This window comes from Mustela nivalis (genome assembly GCF_964662115.1).
Source record: "Mustela nivalis genome assembly, chromosome: 17".
In the NCBI taxonomy this organism is placed as follows: domain Eukaryota; kingdom Metazoa; phylum Chordata; class Mammalia; order Carnivora; family Mustelidae; genus Mustela; species Mustela nivalis.
In genome coordinates, this window is record NC_139036.1 from 44,439,828 (window position 1) to 44,459,810 (window position 19,983).

The 19,983-nt window shown below is 56.3% G+C and overlaps 1 protein-coding gene across 10 annotated transcripts in view; it reads left to right on the top strand.

The window, feature by feature from the left end:
* DBF4B (DBF4B-CDC7 kinase regulatory subunit) overlaps positions 1-15,065 on the top strand; it is a 48,394-nt gene extending 33,329 nt beyond the window's left edge. For all 10 annotated transcript variants that reach the window (XM_082706368.1, XM_082706371.1, XM_082706364.1 and 7 more), the window contains 8 exons: positions 139-226; positions 2,461-2,537; positions 4,618-4,651; positions 6,088-6,133; positions 8,301-8,417; positions 11,603-11,711; positions 11,858-11,982; positions 13,004-15,065. In XM_082706368.1, the coding sequence (XP_082562494.1) occupies positions 139-226; positions 2,461-2,537; positions 4,618-4,651; positions 6,088-6,133; positions 8,301-8,417; positions 11,603-11,711; positions 11,858-11,982; positions 13,004-13,712 (1,305 nt within the window). In that variant the 3' untranslated portion in view covers positions 13,713-15,065. The remainder of the gene's footprint in view (positions 1-138; positions 227-2,460; positions 2,538-4,617; positions 4,652-6,087; positions 6,134-8,300; positions 8,418-11,602; positions 11,712-11,857; positions 11,983-13,003) is intronic.
* Positions 15,066-19,983: the final 4,918 nt, after the last annotated feature.

A 19,983-nucleotide genomic window follows, 5' to 3' on the forward strand; every position in this document is an offset into this window, starting at 1 on the left:
GGACTGGCCCGTGTAGGAAACAGGGTCCTTGGGGGGCCTGGGGGAGACTCTCCCACACCCTCTCTTCATGGGGGCCACCCGGAGCCCGTTAGGCCTTGGGGAGTCCGTTGCTCCTGCCTGACCGGGTTGTCTTTCCAGGAGAGTGGCAGCGGAGGAGGCGGCGGGAGCAGCAGCAGTCTCCTGACCAATGCCCGCTCCTGGGGAGTGAGGATCCTGCACGTGGACGGTACCGTTTCTGCACAGGGCTTCCGCAGAGGGGACTTGGTGACTGGCTGACGGCATCTGCTCTTAGAGGGCTGTCCGCCAGTGGAAGCTAGCGGAAAGCCAGATGGACTCACTCACTGTGTTGACGCACAGAGGTGGGGGATGTGGACCAGCCAGAGTGAGAGCAGGGCACGGGTGCTGGAAGGCACCGCTTTGTTTAGCTGTGCTGCACCCCCCTCCAGCTGGTGTCATGATCCTTCTCCACAGATCCAGAAATCCGGGGCGCCCGGGGGGCTACGTAAGCTAAGTGTCTGCCTTCAGCTCTGGTCATGATCCCAGAGTCCTGAGATCGAGCCCCACATCGGACCTGCTTCCCCCTCTCCATCTGCCTGCTCCCCCTCCTGGTGCTCTCGCGCACTCTGTCACATAAATAAATGACATCCTTAAAAACAACAACAACAAAAAATACAGAAATCCTCCTATTCTCCATAACCACTGACTACATATTACTCTGCTAGGTATCAGCTCAGTTAATCCCCATTGCAGTCTTTTGCCCATTGTACAGATAAAGAAACTGAGCCTTAGTAAATATTAGGTAAATTATCCCTAATGTCATCACAAGTGAGGAGTGTGGCCCACATTCCAACCTAGTTTGACCCAACTAAATTTCATGTTCCTTCAGGGCACCTGGCTGGCTTGGTCGGTGGAGCCTGCAACTCTTGATCTCAGAATTATGAGTTCGAGCCCCACACTGGGTGCAGAGATTGCTTAAAAATAAAATCTTCTTTTTCCCCTAGATTTTATGTATTTATTTGCCAGAGAAAGACAGAGAACACAAGCAGGGAGAGCAGCAGGCAGAGGGAGAAATCGGCTCCTGGCAGAGCAAGGAGCCTAATATGGGACTCGATCCAAGGACCCCAGGATTATGACCTGAGCCGAAGGCAGACATTAACTGACTAAGCCACCCAGGTGTCCCTAAAAATAAATCTATTTTATTTTATAAAAGATTTTATTTATTTGAGAGAGAAAGAACACAAGTGTGGAGAGAGGCAGAGGAAGGGGGACAAACAGACTCCCCACTGCGTGGAGCCTGATGCAGAACTCGATCCCAGGACCCAGAAATCATGACCAGAGCCGAAGGCAGGTGCCTAACTGACTGAGCCACCCAGGTGCCCCAAATCTTTTTTATTTTTATTTCTATTTTTATTTTTTAAGATTTTATTTTAGGGAAAAAAAGGTTTTATTCTAGGAGCGTCTGGGTGGCTCTGTCGTTTAAGTGTCTTCTTTCGGCTCAGGTCACCATCCTGGGGACTGCTCAGTGGGGAGCCTACGTCTCCTTCTCCCTCTGCCTCTCTCTGCTTTTGCTCTTTCTTGCTCTCAAATAAGTAAATAAAACCTTTAGAAAAATAAAATAAAAAATAATAAAAGATTTTATTTAAAGTAATCTCTGCACCCAACGTGGGCCTTGAACTCACAACCCCAAGATCAGGAGTCACATGCTCCACTGACCAACCCAGCCAGGTGCCCCAAAAATAAAATCTTTAAAAAAACATTTTTTTTTATGTTCTTTCTTTTATGTAGGGTTGCCTCACACTGTAATCGCCGATTTGCAGGTTGTCATAAATTTACATTAGAACAGCCATCCTGAATCAGCCAGCAGTGACTAGCCCACGTACCCAGCTCTGCTCTGAGTCTAGGGTTTTCTATAGGGTTGCCTTATAATTCTAATAACACTGATCCAGATCTAGCCAGAGGCCTGCCAGGGCGTTCAAGAATTGTGCTCAGGAAGGTACAGTCTGGGATGTTGGGGGGCTCTTTTGTCAGTGGAAAATCAGAGATTTCTAACATGATCTAATTTCCTGCCTTCCTGTGTGTTAGGGAAGCTCCTGCTGAGTCTTCCATCTAAGGCTGCATCTGAGTAACGCACGTGGCTGGTGTCGCCCCATCTCGGGCACAGCTCTTCAGTGGTACCGTAAAGCCCTTGTGAGCCGTAAGGCCGCTCCTCCTCAAGAGCGGTACCCAGTGCGGCAAAATAGCCCGAACCCAGCTTGGGTACTTTCCCAAGGAGAGAGGACCCAGCCCTTTCTTTTATTATCAGCAGGTGCAGAGATGACACATAGCCAGAAGGTGGCAGGCAAGGCTGGTGTGATCCAGGGGGCCAGGCCGGTGAGAAGCTGAGCCCCAGCCCCAAGAAGGGGCTGTGCTGGGGAGAGAGGAGTGGGAGCCTTTGGCCACAGCCCTCTGTTTCCTCCACAGAAATGCTGATGCACGTGCAGCAGCTGTCTCTTGATGCTCTGTGTGTGAAGAAACAAGGGCCGAAGAAGAAGCCAGAGGTAGGTTGTCCTGCCGAACTGAAGGGAAATGGATGGTCTGCAGTGGTGAAGTCGGTGACAGCTTTGGTAAACCCCTGACCCACATGAGCCATGTGTTCTTGGCCATTTCAGAAAAAGGAGGAAGAGTGCAGCCTCCGTCGTCAGCGTGGCCCTGGTGTCCACAGCCTCTCGTTGCCCTGCCCTCTCCTCCCCGTGCTACCTGCAGATCTCCCATGGTCCACTGAGGCATGCACCGTGGCCTGGGCTGTGGACTGCCCATGGCTAGTCGTGGCCTAGATAAAACAGAAGTGCTCAGGGCCTGCTGGCTAGGCTGCCGTTCTGGGGCCAGCTCTTGGCCCAGGAATGAGCCTGCAGCTTGCATGGGTGGGGGTGGGGGATGTTGCAGTTTAAAAGAGCTGTCACCTTCCAAATTCCTATTTGGCTTTTCCTTCCTCTGCTAGAGTTAGAACTGTGTGTACCCTACATCAAGAGAGCCCAGGCTGATTTTTAAAGCCACGGTGTCTTCATCCAGCCTGAATCTGAGGAAGGATTAAGCCTTTCAGGTACCCCCCAGGGCCTGGTACCCAGGAGCAGGACCAGCAGTGGTAGCGAACCCCTCCATAGCAGAGGGAGCCCTCCGCCCCAGCGCCCCTTGCTCCACACCCTCTGGTCTAGGAGTCTTCGGGGTTCTCCTGCTTCTGTGAAATAGATCTGCATTGTTCACCATTCAGAGGGTTGTACGAGGAAAGTCTTTCTCCGCTGCGACTTCTACACCCATTGCCAGGCTCCCTCCCCAAGATAAGCAGTGTGAATAGTTTCCCAGGTATCCTCCCAGGGTCCGTGCTTATGGGAGCAGATAAATCAAAAGTTCCTCTCTTTTTTGCAAACGCATGGTATTTTTACTTTGCCTTATTCACTTAATAATCTTTTGTTTTTAAGATTTTATTTATTTATTTGACAGACAGATCACAAGTAGGCAGAGAGGCAGGCAGAGACAGAAGAAGGGAAGCAGGCTCCCTGCCGAGCAGAGAGTCCCGACATGGGCTCGATCCCAGGACCCTGGGATCATGACCCGAGCGGAAGGCAGAGGCTTTAACCCACTGAGCCACCAGGCGCCCCAATAATCTATTTTGTAGATACTTAGGGGTCTTTCAGAGTAAGTTCTGTGTGCAGTTGGCTGATATGCAAGGAGATAGGGAAAGCTTCTTTGGGTCATGGGTGCCCTGGAGTTGTTGCCTAGAGAAGAATCCAGAACCTACATGGACCTGGACCCACTAGATCTCTGCCAACCCCCTCCCTGATTTCTTATTTTTTTCCATTTAATTTTTAATAATATAGTAGCTTTGTTTGACCTTGACCTAAACACAGATTTGTTTTGTTTTTCTTTTAAAGATCTTATTTATTTATTTGAGAGAGAGCGCGCACAAGCAGGGGGAGCAGCAGAGGGAGAAGGAGAAGCAGGCTCCCTGCTGAGCAGGGGGCCTGATGAGGGGCTTGATCCCAGGACCCCAGGATCTTGACCTCATGACCTGAGCTGGAGGCAGACGCTTAACCAACTGAGCCACTCAGGCGTCCCAGACCCAAACATTGGTTTTGACCCACAGGGTCCAAATACACAGCACAGGGCACAGGAAAGCAAGAGGTGTGTAAGCTGACCTGGAACAGCAGCAGGGCCTGGGAGATGCGAGCTGCCGCGTCTGGGCACCTGCCCTGCATCAGGTCTATTGCCGCCTCCCTTTGCATTTGTCTGTACCTCGTGGCCAAGTCGGCGAGGTAGGGGGCTGTCGCTTGCACCCCGGGTGGCACAGCACGGGCCTGCGCCCGGGCCCGGGGGTTCTGCATCTCTTGCACTTCCTGGTGTGCTGCGTTCCCTCCACAAAATCAGCTGCCACTGAGATGCACTCACAGGGCCCGCCCCCCCCCCTCATGTCCCTGGGGAGCCAGAGGGAGCCATTGTGTCGGCTCTGCCCTCTCTTAGAGCCCAGCTGACAGCAGGAAGCAAAGTGGGGCAGACAGACTCACAGAGACTTGCCTCACCAGACCTTGCTTCCTCGACCCTCCAGCTCCCTCGCATCCTTAACCTATTTTCCTTTCCATTTAGGGAGCGTGTCCAGCAGAGTCAAGAACGCGGAAAGGTCAGTGTGGTAGCTTTCCTCATCTAACTGCAGTCCCTCCCTCCTAAACGCTTCCCCACGGCTCCCTCTGTGGCAGCATCTGCTCGCTTTTCTGCGGCAGGAAGCGAGCGAGTCCAGGTTGTCCTGTCGTGTTTGCAGGGCCTGTGCTTTGGAGGCGAGAGGGCGGGAGAAGGGTATCCGGGAGCAAGCCCAGAGCCGCGTGGCCCGAGCTTCTCCTTAGCGCCAGGACCGCGTGCGGCCACGGCCCGATCCCGGCCCTGCCTGAAGTTTGCCTTCCTCTTCCCTCTGATTCAGGAGCAGTTTGGGGTGGGCAGTGTGACAGCTGCCTACCACTCTCCCAAATGCCAGACTCCCCGAAACTGACAAACAGGCAGATTGACAGCCCGGCTCCCGGCCCCTCTTGGACCGCAGGAGAGTTTCTCCCCCTGGATGTTTCTCCCGGAGCTGCTCTTTAAGTGGCATTTATTCGTGCACAAGTAGGAGCTAAGAAAAGTCACTTGGCACCTCTCATGTTCAAAATTCAAGGAAATCTGTGGGGGAATTGATTTTAATCACTGTCTCAGTTAATTAGAAAGACAAGAAATCGCCCCCAAAAAGTAATTAATGAGAGCTGCTGCCTTGCGAGGAGCAAGGCTGCTTTTGGCTTGGGCGCTGGCGGAGCCTGGGGCGGGTCTGAGGGGGGAGGCGCTGGCCTCTCAAGGAGGGGGAAGGTCTGGGGGCCTCTGGGGCTGCCCGTGCTCCCAGCCTGCCCAGCTGCCCTTCTCACAGGGCCTCTGGGGGAAGAAGATGGGGTTCTTAATACCTAAGAGATTTTGTAAACTCTGCGAATACCTAGCTCACAGAGGAGAGGAATCTCTTGATTAACTGAGCAAATTCGTCTTCCCAGCGCCCCTGGCCCTGTTGATCCAGGATCCGGATTTCACCTTTGATTTTTTTTTTTTTTTTTTTTTACTGCCCTCCTGCTTTGATCCCTAAACACTCTTTGGCTCTCTTCCTCCCTGCTTTTCCCGCAAAAAAACCCTGGAGTCTCCCACCTGGGAGTGTTCTCAGGCCCCTCGGGATTCTGAGGCAGCAGGAGGGCAGGTCGGGAAGGACCCGAGGCTTTTAGCGGAAACGAGCCGAGACTGCCAGGTTTCTCACCCTGACGGCCTCCAGCGTCCCCACACAGCAGGGTCCCCCATCCTGCTTTGGGGTGGGAAGCCCCCTGCAGCCTCTCCCCACTGGGGGACCTCTTCTCTTTCACCTCAGGTAGAGACCAGAAGAGACGGGGGTGTTGGCTGACCCCAGCCGAACGGAAGGGCACACCTCCGGGTGGTGTGGGTCTCGGTTCTGTGTGACTCTTAGACTTTGGCACAGGCTTGCCTATCAGCGCATTTCCCCTGCGGGCCCTGCCCCGGAGCCGACAGATGGCTCATGTGTGTGTGTTTCCTTTCCAGTGGCCAAGCTGAAGGCACCGTTCCTCAAAATCGAAGACGAGAGCAGGTGAGTTGTGGGGGGCCCTCCTCCCTTCAGCCTCACCAGGCCCGCACGGAGGACAGGTGCTCAGGGGCCCCAAGCCGATGTGACGGTCCTAGAGCCCCTCAGCCCTCCACCTTCGTCTTCCCCAGAAGCCGCTCTCTCCCCCTGTCATGGAGAAGTCTCCCACAGACCAGGAGGAGCCTCTGAAGGTGGCCCTTGCACAGTTGGCCCTCCTCTTGGTCATGAGTCAGAGGTTAGTGACCTGTGTGTGCATTACCTCTTTTGAATGCTCTGCTTTTAGGAGCGCTCATGTCCCGCCCAGGCTCATGGCTCCTCGCCTTCCCCCTCCCCCCCACCAGGGGTGCACACTGACGCTCACTGCTGAACCCCTGCTGGCCCCCGGCAGTACTGGTACCGTCGCCTTGGCTGAAGCCAGGGTGCTTGGGCTGGTGTGGCGGTTCCCTTGTGAGACCATCTTGTACTGGAAGCCCTTCTGTTTGGCGATACAGAACCCTCTTCTGACACACAGTATCTCGTGAGGGCCTGGGAAGGATGGGCATGAGGAGAACCCATCCTTTTCCTAGTGGGGAAACTGAGGTCAGAGAAATTAAGGGACTTAATACAGCCATGTTGCCAATGAAGCTCAGCCCAAGGCCAGAATCTGGGTGTCCTGCCCATCCTGCCTGGTGTCCTCCGCACTCTGCCCTGTCTGTCCCCCAGTAGGGCCTCTTCTTTCTAGACAGCCAGGGCATATGGGGGTCATCTGTGGGCTGTTAGTCGCCTTGGTTATCACTGACTCTTCAGTAAGTACTGGCTGAGAAACCTGCAAATTTATGATGACCTCAAAATAAAAAGTTGGCTTTGGGTTTTTTTGTTTGTATTTAAAGAAAAAGCCCGTGTGAAGCCAGCAGAGACTCCTGGGACCAGAGCTTTCTGGGTCTTTTAGCCTCAGGCAGGGCAGCTAAAAGGCCCAATGCCGGGAGCCTGATGTGCCTGCCTATCCTCCAAGCAGACCTGGGTTTCCCTCTTGGCTTCTGGGCACAGGAGAGAATTGGCTTTGGTGGCCCAACCATGAGTGGAGGGAACGCAGGAGGGTGATGAGATGCTCTCTTCTCCAGTTCCAGTGGGATGGGGGCTGCACGGCCTCTACCCTAGCTCCTTCACTACCAGTTAAACACAAGTGGTCATGGCTTGTACACACCGCCAGTGCCCCAGTGTCGCACTGCACGTGGCCGGCGCATGTCACTTACGGGGAGTACCATACACAGTTGGGGTGCCCCCAGCAGCGTAGGCAAGAGTGGAGACAAGGTGTCCTGTGCTTCTGTTGGCTTGCTCTCCCGAAGCCCAGTGACCTCACCACACTCAACTTTGTAGCCTTCTGGGCAGAAACAAAACCTTGAAGAGGAAGAAAGTGGGGAACTGGGGCTGTGAAGGGTACCTCCTTCTCTCTAAGGGCCCAAGAAGACTCCTGATTAATTCACCCCGAGACCATAGGACTCTCACTGTACCTCTCCCTCACCCCCCAGAAACCCATGGCCCACACTGTCCCCTGGAGCACAGACTATTGCAGCCACACACAGCGCGCCTGTCCACTACAGCGGCAGGCTTTGCTCGGACCCACAGATCACTGTGCCTGGCTCTGGAAGTCTCTTGAATGTGAGCAGCTTGAGGCAGAAGCATTCAGTGTAGGTCTGACTCCCCAGAACTGTGCTGCTCTTTTCCATTCAGAATACCTCCCCTCGGGTGGTATTGAGGAGCAGCCTAGAGCAAAGACATTCCTCTTCCTGGAATAGGAAAGTCACCGATCTGGTTTAAACATTCCTCCATTTAGGTCTGCCAGGCCAGAGTCCTCAAAGGTGGAAAGTGGGAATTTGGATCAGGAGTCGGGAGACTTGGCTCATTGCCTGGTCTGGGCCACTTAGTGGTCGTGAGCCCTTGGGCAGGTCACAAAACATTTTAGGCTTCATTTCCTCTTCTATAAAATGGGCAAACACCACTTGTTCCCCTCTGCTCAGACGATGCAGGGAGGGTAAATGGGCTCGTTGAGTAGCCAGAGTGGGGGAAAATCCATTGTCAGGACTGGGATTCTTCGGGGCAGGGGTGGGGGGTGGGGAGGGGTGTTGGGCCAGGCCCTCCCCTCTCCTCTCCCTGTCCCTGACGGTATTCAAAATGGAAGTTCTCTGTGTTTCAGGAAGTTTCGTCCCTTCCACCATCAATTTAAGTCCTTTCCTGAAGTTTCTTTTCTGGGACCCAAAGATGCAAGTCCCTTTGAGGCCGCGACGACCCCGGGCAGCTCGCATCGCACCAGGTGGGTGTTGCTGGTCTGAGTGCCAAGGGCGAGCTGCGGGCCAGGCCCTTCCCCCGGGGAGCCTGCTGGTCCCGTTTGGGGAATGGCCATGTGTTCACTCCTGAGGCAAAGTCTGTTCTGGGAACTTCGCCCAGAGAAGAGAGATACTAAGCATCTTCATCCGTTTTACTTGGTGTTCTCCATCCCTACGAAGGAATTTGACTTCGGTCCAAAGGGCAGTAAGCTGGTTTCTAAAACTCACATCTACACTCCACCTTCATCAGAGTGCCCTTAGCTCCCATTAAAAATGCAGGTTCTCAGGCTCCATGTGCAGAACCATAGTCTCATGGTGGAGCCTTCAGAACTGTGCTCTTGTGGGCAGCTGGGCAGCTCCCCGGGTGATCTCTGTGCACATCCAAGTTGGAGGCCTCTCGGGCCTGACGTCAGGAATAACTTGGGGGCAGGGAATCTGGGGACCTGCCGCATTGTGTGGCCCAGAGTGGCTTGTAGGCCCGTGGGTGTTCCTCCTCCGCAGTCGGGTGAGAATTGGAAGCCTCCCTGAGCAGAGTGCAGAAGGGATGTGACCTGGGAGACGGACCATATGCCTCCGTGGACCCCCTTCTAACGGCTGTGTCACAGGGTTAGCTCACAGACCAGGGAACTAGGGCAGGCAGGCTCCCAGCATGCAAGTTCCCAGGGCAAGGGCGGCCTGTGGGTGCCCCCCCAGCAGACAGAGACCGTGAGCAAGCCGAGGTGACAGCCTGGTGCCCTGTGTACCTTTCCCAGAAGGCGAAAGGGATACCCGTAGGCAGTGCTGGGCCTCGGATGGCTGCAGATTGCAGAGGAGCGGAGGTTGTAAAGGAAGGACAGTGAAGCATTGGTGTCTGCGTGGGAGAAGTATAGCGAGAGAGTGGCCCGGGGTGGGGAAGCGGGGAGGAAATCTGTGAGAGGAAAGGTTTAATTTTTTTCATTTAAAAATTATTATATTTTGGTTCCAAATTCAAGAGTTACAGGGGGTGGTTTTGTTTTGTTTTTTAGATTTTATTTGTTTGTCAGAGAGCACAAGCAGGGGGAGCCCCAGGCAGAGGGAGAAGCAGGCTTCCCGCTGAGCAGGAAGCCCAATGCGGGTGACCCGAGCCGAAGGCAGAGACGCTCAACTGACCGAGCCACCCAGGTGTCCCAAGAATCACAGAAGGTTTAAAGTGAAAGGTCTGGGGTGCCTGGGGGCTCAGTGGTTAAGCATCTGCCTTTGGCTCAGGGTATGTTCCCAGGGTCCTGGGATTGAGTCCCGCATTGGGCTCCCTGCTCAGCGGGAAGCCTGACTTCTCCCTCTCCCACTCCCCCTGCTGTGTTCCCTCTTTCGCTCTCTCTCTCTGTCAAATAAATAAGTAAATCTTTAGAAATATAAATAAATAAAGTGAAAGGTCTGGGGGCACCTGGGTGGCTCAGATGGTTAAGCGTCTGCCTGTGGTTGAGGTCATGATCCCCCGGGCCTGGGATCAAGCCCTGTGTTGGGCTCCCTGCTCAGCGGGGAACCTGCCTCTCCCTCTCCCTCTGCCTCTTCTGCTCATGTTCTCTCTCTGTGTCTTGAATAAATAAAATCTTTTTAAAAAACTAAAGTGAAAGGTCTCTATTCCACACCTACTCTCCCGTTTCTAGGTTGTGGTTCTGTGTCCAGAGATAATTTGTGTGGGGTGCCTGGGTGGCTCCTTTGGTTAAGCAGTTGCCTTTGGCTCAGGTCGTGATCCTGGAGTCCCAGGATCGAGTCCCACATCAGGCTCTTCTCCTGCCGACCTCTCTCCTCTCATCTCTCTCTCTCTCTCTCTCTCAAATAAATAAAATCTTTTTAAAAACAAACAAAAAAAACATAATTTGTGTGGACAGAAGTACATTGTGTGTCCTTCACTCCTCTTCTGTAAAGAGTAGCATAACATTGGCTGGGCTAGATCTAGCCTTTTCCACTTAATGTATCCTAGATTAATTTCCCATTAGTCCTTAGAAAGCTTCCTCATTCCCTCTTAGGGCTTCAGGGTTTTCCATCAGATGGTCTTACTGTACTTTCTGTAACCGGTCTCTCCTTGATGGATGCTTAGATTATTTCCAGGCTTTTGCTGTTATAAATAATGCTGCAATGAATATTCTCACTCAGAATATATTTGTGAACCAAATTCCTAAAAGCAGAGGTGCTGGATCAAAGGGTTATAACATTTATAATGTTGATAAACGTGGCCAAATCACTTCTCATGGGGGTGAAGCCCATGTGCCCACATGCACCCTGGCCTGCACCCGGCTGCCCCCCCCAACCCCAGGCCTGCCCCCGTGCCGACCTCCGCCAGCCTGCTGGGTTAAAAACCATGTCTTGGTGTGATCTGCATTGTCCTTTTTTTCTCATTATGGAAGAGGTTAAGTACATTCTTAGGATTTGAACATTTGAATCTCTTTCTGTGTGAACCTTCTTTTTGTCTGTCGTCGGCTTTTCTTTCTTTTCTAACTGATTTGTCAGGAGCCTTCCACGTATTAGGGAAATGAGCCCCCTGTCCGTGTTATTAGTTATAAATACCCCCCTCCCCTGTCTGTGATTTGTCTTTTGTTTGCATTTCCTGCCATGCATACATTTTTTTTAGATTGCATGTAGTTGAATTATCAGCTTTTTTCTGCTTTCTGAATTCTCCATCCTGCTCAGAAAGTCCTTGACGGGGACTATTTTGGACTTCGTTGAGTTTGCTCAGACAGCCAAGCAGCCGCTAAAAATACGGGCCTGAAATTAAGAAGAGGAGTCCGGTTGGAGAAGGAGACGGGCAGGTCCTGAGTGAATGTATCAGCTCCGCAGGGGACAAGCCGGCAGGGCAGGGGGCAGTCAGGGGAGTGGAGGGCAGGAACAGCACAGGCCCCTTGCTGCCACTGAGGCCTTGACCCTGTCATCACTCAGCGCGGAGGGATGAGGCTTTGGGGGTGAGCTCGAGCCACGTCTGTCCTGGGAGGCATTCCTGCTGCCACCTGTCCTCACCTGTGCTTTGCCATGTTGGGGCAGGGACAGGATGGGGTGCCCGCCGGGAGCGCTCCCCCCTTCCTTGTTGCTTCTCCTGCCACCCCTGGACAAGAGTCCCAAGTGGGGGCAGGCCTGCCCATGCCTGCCGAACTGTTTTGGTCCACCCCGCTGAGGGCCCCAGCCGTGATCGCTTCCCCCCACCCCGCGCTTTCCCCAGAGAAGCCAAAGACCGAGAGCAGAGCCTGCAGTCAGCTGCCCGCACCCTGCCCAGGAGGAGGAAGGGCTTCTGTGAGTGCTGCCAGGAGGCCTTCGAGGAGCTCCACGCGGTGAGCCCTCCCTGCCCAGCAGCTTCCCTGGGTCTGCTCTGCCAGCAGCCTTCCCCCCCCGGCCCCCGCCTCCACCCTGCTTGTCCAGCCCTGCTCGTCCTACCCTACTCCTGTCTAATTCCCTGTGCCCCTCTCACCCCGGGCAGCATCTCCAGAGCCCCCAGCACCAGGGCTTCGCCCTAGAAGCCCACCCGTACGCAGAAGTCGATCGGGTCATCGCCCAGCTGTGCCGCAGCTCTGCCGATGCCCCACCGTGGCCCAGCCTCCCCAGGTGAGCGCCCTGCGCCGGCCCTGCCCCTGTCCTCGCTCCACTGCTGCTGCCCACGATGGGGGGGGTGGAGCCCTCAGCCTAGTGACATCGGGGACCGGGGACCAGGCTGCGGCGGTTTTCTCTTTTCCACCAGCTTCTGTCCTGGTTCTCTTGGGGATTGGTGGGGGTTGGGAACCCTCCATTTGTGGCTCTGGCTGATGAGGACTGGGCCCCCACCAGCACCAGCATGGCTGTGCCTGTGGGGGTGGGGAGCGCAGCTGATCCTTTGCTGCTCCTGGCATGTCCCTGGTGATGTGCCTGTGTAGAAGTATCGAGGGGGGCTCCTGGGTCCCTCCCAGATGGGTAAAGAGCCAGATCTCTTCTGCCTTTCTAGAAGTTACCCCCGACCCAAAAGGATTGCAGGGTGTTCTCTAGAATCCCAGCATCCTTGGAGCCCAGCTTCCCCTGCTGCCCACCAAGGAGCTGGGGCTTCCCCTCGCAGGCCAAGTCTTCAGCTCCCTGGGCTCCACTTGGAGAGCCAGGCCTTGTGCTGCATCTTCTAGCCGCCAAAGGGCACAGCCTCCACTGCAAAGTTATTAAATGGAACAGCCTCTAACCTGTTCCTCTGGGCAGCACTGACCACAGGCCACAGAGCCAGGAGAGGCGCAGACAGCACTGGCCGCTGCTGCAAGGGGAGCCCGAGAACGGACCTTTCGTGGAGCCCCGAAGTGGCCCGCGCTCTTCAGTGGGCTGGAGCAGCAGGAGCCCTGGCCTGGCTTCCTGTCCCTCTGCAGGCACTTGCCTCGTGCAGCAAGTTTTGGTGTTCCCCACCCCCACCCCAGCTTCCCTTCCCAGGAGCATGTGGCTCTCCTGCTTTCCGAAATGCCTGTTTGTCCCCTCCCTTCAGCACACCAAACCTGTGAGGGTAGCCCTGTGCAAGCCGCACCCCGGCCCGACCCCGACCCCCACCCAGGAGGGTCCCAGCCTACCGCCTGCTCTGGAGTGGAGCCCCGAGGCCCACTGGACATGTCTGTGCCCACAGGCAGCTGGACTCCCCAACTTCAGATGGTGATCCTCTGCGGCTCGAGACTCTGCCTCCCAGCCAGCCCTCCTGTCCCCAGGCAACGTCTCCCAGGAGGAGAGAGGAAGACGAGCACCCGGGTGCCCTAGAGCCAGATGGAACAGCAGGCAGCATGAAGCCCCCTACTGAACCCCCTGCTGAAGCTGCGGGGTCTGGCAAGATGCCAGGACCAGTAGCCAGCTGCCAGGAGCTGGGGGGACCGATGGATGTCATTGCAGACCCCCAAGGGACACCAGAGTCCACGAGCCCTAGACACCAGTGCCACCTGACAAGCTCTGGTTCTGCGGAATTCTCTAGCCCGGACGTGGCCCCTGGTGGCCACAAGCGGAAGGTTCAGTTCCCCAGTGGCAATCCCGAAAAGAGGTCAGGGGTGTCCCAGCCACAGGCCTCCTTCTTCGTCCTGAGAGCCAGCAGCCCTGGTGGCACCAGGACAAGCAGCAGCAGGCCTCTCTCCTCCCCCTTCCAGGCCACGAGCACAGGCCTTTGGCCTCCCTCCTCCCCTTATGCCACCCACAGACCTGCCTCTCCCTCCCAGAGCCCTTCCCCTGGCAGCCCACAGAGAGGCCAGCAGAGTGCTGGGCCGCACAGCCCCCTTGGCCTGGGGGAGAATGGCCCCCGGGGATCTGAGGAGTCAGAGAGTGCACCCCCGGCCCTGTCTGTGGCTGGCTAGCCTGCACCCTGCTGCCCTGTGGCTCCAGGCCAGCTGTCCGCCCACCTGCACACTGCGGCTGACATGCAGGCCCCAGGAGGACCTGTAAGAGCCAGTCCGCCTCTGTACCCCCCCCCCACCAGGCCTCGGAGGAGCCGGCTGTGCCCGGTGGCTCTGCCCCCCTACCTCCCTGTCTCCCAGCACCGGCAGAGGACCGCTCCCCGAGTTCTCTGGGGCAGCAGCAGCCCCTGAACCCAGGGTCAGAGCCACACAGAGCGCCTCAGGGCCTCACCACAAGAGCCAGAAGAGCCCCATGGCCTGGCCTTTGATGTCCAAGTGAGCAGCTGCAGTCATGGCCAAGCTCTGTGGGTCACGGCCAAGCTCTGTGGGGTCAACAGAGCCAGTCCACCACTCGCCAGGTCTGTGGGTGGGGAGGACCAAGGGAGTCTGGGCAGGGGGCCACGCTCTGCCCCTCCCTCCAGCCGTGTCCCAACCGGACGGCAGTCATCCGAGCCTGCCGCCCACTCCAGGAGGCAGAGGCAGGGGTGGCGTAAGGAGGGACCACAAAGAGGCTGGAGCAGCAGGAGCCCTGGCCTGGCTTCCTGTCCCTCTGCAGGCACTTGCCTCGTGCAGCAAGTTTTGGTGTTCCCCACCCCCACCCAGCTTCCCTTCCCAGGAGCATGTGGCTCTCCTGCTTTCCGAAATGCCTGTTTGTCCCCTCCCCCAGCCCCCCACGCGCGTGCACACAGATCCTCAGGAACATACGAAGCAGAGGAGGGGCGGCTGCAGCACCTCCAGAGCTCCCTCGCCCCTGGGTTTGGGGGGAGCCCAGCACTGAATGGACCTTCACCCTGAGCCCCGGGGACGGCCAGACCCCACACACACATCCAGGGACCCTTCTGCTTTTCCATGGCTGCCCCCCCATCCCATTTCTGCTATGCCAGGGTCAGCAGTTCACCTGCCAACTTCTGCATCACCCTTTCCCTCCCTCCCCAAGGACCTCCCCCCATTTCTTCCAGCCAAGCCATTAATCTGGAGACAGAGATGGGTTTGCTATCGATTCTCTGGCCACTTTTTTTTTTATTATTCCATTCCGTGCTGTGGTTCTTCTCACCCTTCTCTGCCTCTGTGCGTTTGTTTCTTTAAATGTTGGAGCTACCAGAAGCCTGGTGCTATGCTGTGTCTCATTTTGGAGAAGGAAGGGGGGCCTAGCTGCGGGTGAGGACCTGAGTTGTTACTTTGGAAATAGAGCAACTGTATGTACAACCACCCTCCTAGAGGTCATGTTTGGCCTTTTTATGCCATTCCTGTTAAATTCCATAATTAATCTTGGTTCAGGAACTGTAAATAAATTTGTTAATAGCAAATAGCAAAGGGACAGGGCTGGAGTGCAGTGTGTTGGGCCCCAAAGTGCCCTGCAGTGACCCTGAGCAGGGCCGCGGGCCCAGTAGACATGGACGGAGTAAGTGACCGGCAGGATGGGAGCCCCCCACGAGTGGGACAGTGTGTCAGCCGCCACCCTCCCCCGCCCGGTGCCAGAGGGCTGTGGGGTGGAGGGGCTACATCTGTCCCGTCTCTGGTCACTGACTTGGTTCGACCTGCCAAGCGGTCACCTCCAGAGGGCATGGCCACAGCCCACTGCCAAGGAAACTCCTTTGCTCTAATGAGCTTTCCTGCTGGGGCCCTCTCTCTTGTCCCCCGTTGCTTCTTCCACAACACTGCCACTCTGGATGAGAAGTTCCCCCCCACCCCTTTCTCAGACCTCTGGGATGTCCTCCTGTGCTGCTCAAAGACCAGCACACCCAGGGCCATCACCCTCCTCACCATCTACCTAGGACCTCACAGCCGGCTGACCTTACCCTCCCAACTCAACGGTTGTGACCTTGGATATCACCTCTCAGCCAGGCCAAGGCCCAGAGCTGTCTCTCCTTGTCCATGTCTCTGTTCCAGCCTCCAGGATATAAATTTAGAGGGGACCCTAGGAGACCTGAGCTCAGACAGCGAGGTGCTGGCCCATATGTTAGACCATAAGTGGCTCCTTGACATGGGGACTATTCGAACCCCCTCCCTTCCACTCTTCTGCAGATGACCTTGACTCAGACCACATAGGCACTGCCTCCCCCTGCTCTCCAGCCCCTTCCCCCATCTGACTCTCAGAGAAGGAGCCATGTGTGCTCCCTGTCACCGTCCCTGCTTTCCAGTCCACCCTGGTGAGCCTTGTCAAATTCCTTCTCGGATTTGTCAAATTCTCTTCCCTGTGCCCTAATACTCCAACCTGGAAAATACTCGCATTGATTCAGCAGGCTGCCCCCTGTTCCCCAGCTACTTCCTGCGGTCTGCAGCCACTGCCTCCATGTCTGTGCCTGCTCGCCCTTCCAAAGCCACGGAGGCTCTGCCTGAAGCGCTCCACTGGGCTTGCCCCTCCCAAGGTCATGGATAACCCGAGAATTATCAAAGTTGGCCGCCTCCTCTCCTTTTCCACCTTGAAACCTGGCTCCCTGCTCCGTGTCCCCCACCACCACCAGCCCGGTCCTTCCCTCCCCCAGCCTCGGGCCTCTGTACCAGCCTCATTGAGCACAGGCCTAGATGTCTACCCTGAGTCAGCTCCTGGAGCCCTAACCCGCCCTTCCGCACCCCTGCTTCCCCAACCTGGGACCTTTGTCCTCAGCCCCATGCATGCGCTGCTCTTTCCTTTTGCAGATGGGACCAGAATTGGTACCTCTACCCTTGGCTTCCTTCTGAATTCTACTCTTCCCCTGCACTGTGGGAAAAGGCAGGGGATCTCACCACACCTCGGCTCACACTGACTTCCGGCAAGTCCCTCGACTACACTGGGCCTCAGTTTCTTCATGTTTCAGTGAGGGGCTTGGATGAGATGACGTCAAGGGTCCTTCTTCCCAATAATAAAATACCCGATGGCCAACGGGTTCCTCATATCCCTCTACTGCCACTACTACAGACCTACTTACCTAGAAACCCGTTCTTCCAGCCAGGACCGCCTCCCCTTCCCACTGCGTCCCCCTGTGTCTCCCTGTGTCCCACGCCTCTCCTGGCATTTTCTCCCTCTGTCCCTCAGCCTCTCGCATCAGACTCAGGTCCTTCTGGCCCCTCCCCCTGCTGCCCGGCCTCTCCTTACAGCCTCCCAGCCTCCTCCCTGCTCTCTGCCACCCCCTGGTTCCTTGTCTGGCCACCACGGGCACTCCAGTGCTAAGGCCGCTCTCGGTCACCAACCTGGAACGCCCCTCGATGACAGCAGGAACGCCTTGCTCTTCGAGATGCAGGTTTCAGATTCCCCGAGAACCCCATAGTATGTGCCTGTAGGTTCCACGGGCCCACGCTCCCATATGGGGCCTGCCCATAACTGACCTTTGGCAAGGATCTTGGGACACTTTTCTTAGTCTGAAAAATGGAGGTAATGGTAGTTTCTGCCTCACTGGGAAGTTGCAAGATTTAGATCTGTTTGTGAGGTTATAAACACGGTAACACACATTATAAACACTCAGCAAACTGTTCGTCTGTTCCCCCCCCACCCTGGAATCCGTACCTGTGAGGCCTCTCCGAGCTCTCCAATAGGGCTTATTTTCACTAATGTCCCACCTCGTGACCCACAGCCCCATCCCCGGCGTGTGTTTTTTGGCTGAAGCTGCTAAGGGGGTCTGTGAGACACCCTGACTCCGAGCCCCCCACTTTCCAACAGCTGGTTCCGCAGAATCTGAGGAGGATCCCAGGTGAGGGGGAAAGGGGCGGGGGGGGGTGCCACATCTTATGCCAGTATGTTGGACCGTTGGGGACATGACTACAAACCTCCCAAAGGATGGCTCTTCCTGGGACACCCCCACCCCCACGCCTCTAATTCCTCCCTGAGCGTCAAGAGTTGGAAGGAAGGGTTCACAAGAACGACCGACAGGGGGGGGTCACTAGGCTTCCCTGGGGAGAGTTAGCAGGTCAGAGGGGTGGCTCTCTCCCAGTGAAAAGGGACAAGGTGCCAGGCTGGGATCTGGGAGAGAATAGAAGGCACTTCTGGTTCCGATGTCCTGGGCATTTCTCTGCTCCCCAGCCCTCAGCATCATGTCAGCCGGGGGTCTCTCCCTGGGCTGAATGGAGGGCCCCAAGGGCTCCCCAGCCACAAAACTGTCCCTTGGGTCTAGGACAAGGGCCACAAAGCTGGTTTTCTCCTTGGCATGTCTGGGGCCACAGGGACAGTGCGAGCCCAGGTCCAGTGACCCTCCCGTGCTGCAAGCGCTGCTCTGAGCACTTGAGGCCGGCCCCTCATTCATCCCCCAGCAGCGCTGCCAGGAAAGGCCTTTCCAACTCCCATTTCACAGAGAAGGAAACAGGCTCAGAGCATCTGGGAGACTGGTTCCAGGTCACACAGCCTTTCACCAGGACTGGGACACCAGCTGGTTGGCTGGAGCCCTCATTTCTGCTGTTCATGGGGCTTCCCCCAGCCCCTCGCCTGGCATGGTCTCCGCTCCAAGCCTCACGGCCTGGGCAGCCTCCACTGGCAGGGATCATGCCTACCATGTTTTCCAGGTTGGAGTTTTGGGGCAGAGGTAAGGAGAGGAGCCAAGGGCAGCAGACCCCCCCCCCTCCTTACCTGTGGCTGCTAGGACTACAGCTTGGCCCCTGTGTGGGAAAATTTGAGGGAAGAACTGGCTGAAGACCAGGACTTCAGGGAAGGAGGCCTCAGGCCTCTTGGTGGTAGAGGCTCTTGAGGGATGGCTGTGGGTGGGGACCAAAGCCTCACAGCTCCCTCAGCAGGGATGACCCAGAGGGTGGCATCAAGACAGAATAGTGGCCCCCAGCCTCTGATTTCCAGAGTCCTGCCCTTCTGGGACAGAGAAGCTATGGGCAGAAGGGACCAAAAGAGCCCACCATAGCTGTGGCCCTGGGGTAAGGCTTTTCCCAGGGAGCCCCTGCCTTGAAGAGAGGCTGCCCCAACAGCTCCTGACCTTAGGAGAGGAGGTTGAGGAGAGAAACAAGCGAGCTTCTGCTGGGGAGAGACGTGCAGCTTGTAGCAGAACTGACCTGGAGGACAAGAGAGAGGAGGTGGGACCTCGGGCTCGGGAGTGGGGCGTGGTCCAAGGAGGGTCAAGATCCCAGCTGGGCTGTGGGCGTCACAGGGCCATACAGAGGAGCCACCCCTGGAGCTGGCTCAGGATGTCACCGGAAAGGAGTTAGACAAGGAAGGACTCCTAGCGGAAACCCAAGGAACCAGAGCCACAGAAATCATAGCCATGCCCCTTCACCGAAGACGCCCAGGCCACAGACTGGGTATGCCATGTGGTCTTGGTCATGTCGTGAGAGGGGTCCAGACTCCCCCAGGTCCAGTGTCCCCCATTGTGAGATGCCTATCCTCTTGGGAGGCACATGGGATCGTGCCCTACTGCTGTGGCCCCGGAACTGGCAGGCCAAGATGAACTCACTCTGGGGGGACCTGGGAAGCAGGTAAGATAGATGGTCTCTCACTGCCAGCTCTTGGACTTCGGGAAGCTACCATGGGCATCTCTTTCTTGGAGCCTCCGTGTCCCCATCTGAAGTGAGGAGCGCAATCTCTCCCTCCTGGCTGAGTTTCTAGGGAATATCCCACTGTAGTTCCTCATTCCCGGGAGCCCCCTCATGCCTACACCCTGGAAGAGGTTTCCAAGATGTCTCCAGAGTGAAGGACCAGTTGGCTCAGCCCTGCTGAACATCTGGAGCTGGAGAGGCAGGTGGTTGCTGGGGGTAGTCACCCCGGTCCCAGCACTGATGTCAGCACCTCCCAGGAAATTGCCTTCTCACCTCTCCTGGGCCCAAAATAGAGCTGGGGTGGGGGGAGCTGTCACGAGCCAGAGATAGCTCCCCCGTCCCTGGCAGAGTCCCTGAGTCCCTAAGGAGGCAGAGGACCCAGGATGGGGTTCCCTGCCTCCACTCCCACCCCTCAGCCCAGTGTGGGTTCCAGGATGCTCTGGCCTTGGGCACAAGGTCATGGTGAGACCTCACCAGCCGTGTACATCCCCTACCACTCCCCATCCATCTCAGGTCTCTGGTTCTTGGAATTCCTAGCAGAGATCAGAGACCCCATCCTCCAGTATGGGGACCCAACTTACTCCGGAGCCCTTGAGCTGAGCTGGAGGGCACAGGGAGAGAGGAAGTTTGGAAGGTCAGTTGGTTTGCACACAGGGTAACCTAGTCTGGCCAGAGCTGGGAAGCTGGGGGTCTCCAGAGGTGTCTTCTGCTCCTCAAAGATTTGGGAAGGCAAGGGAGGGGCAGGAATGGGGAGTGCTAACAGCATGTAAATGACCTGGCTAAT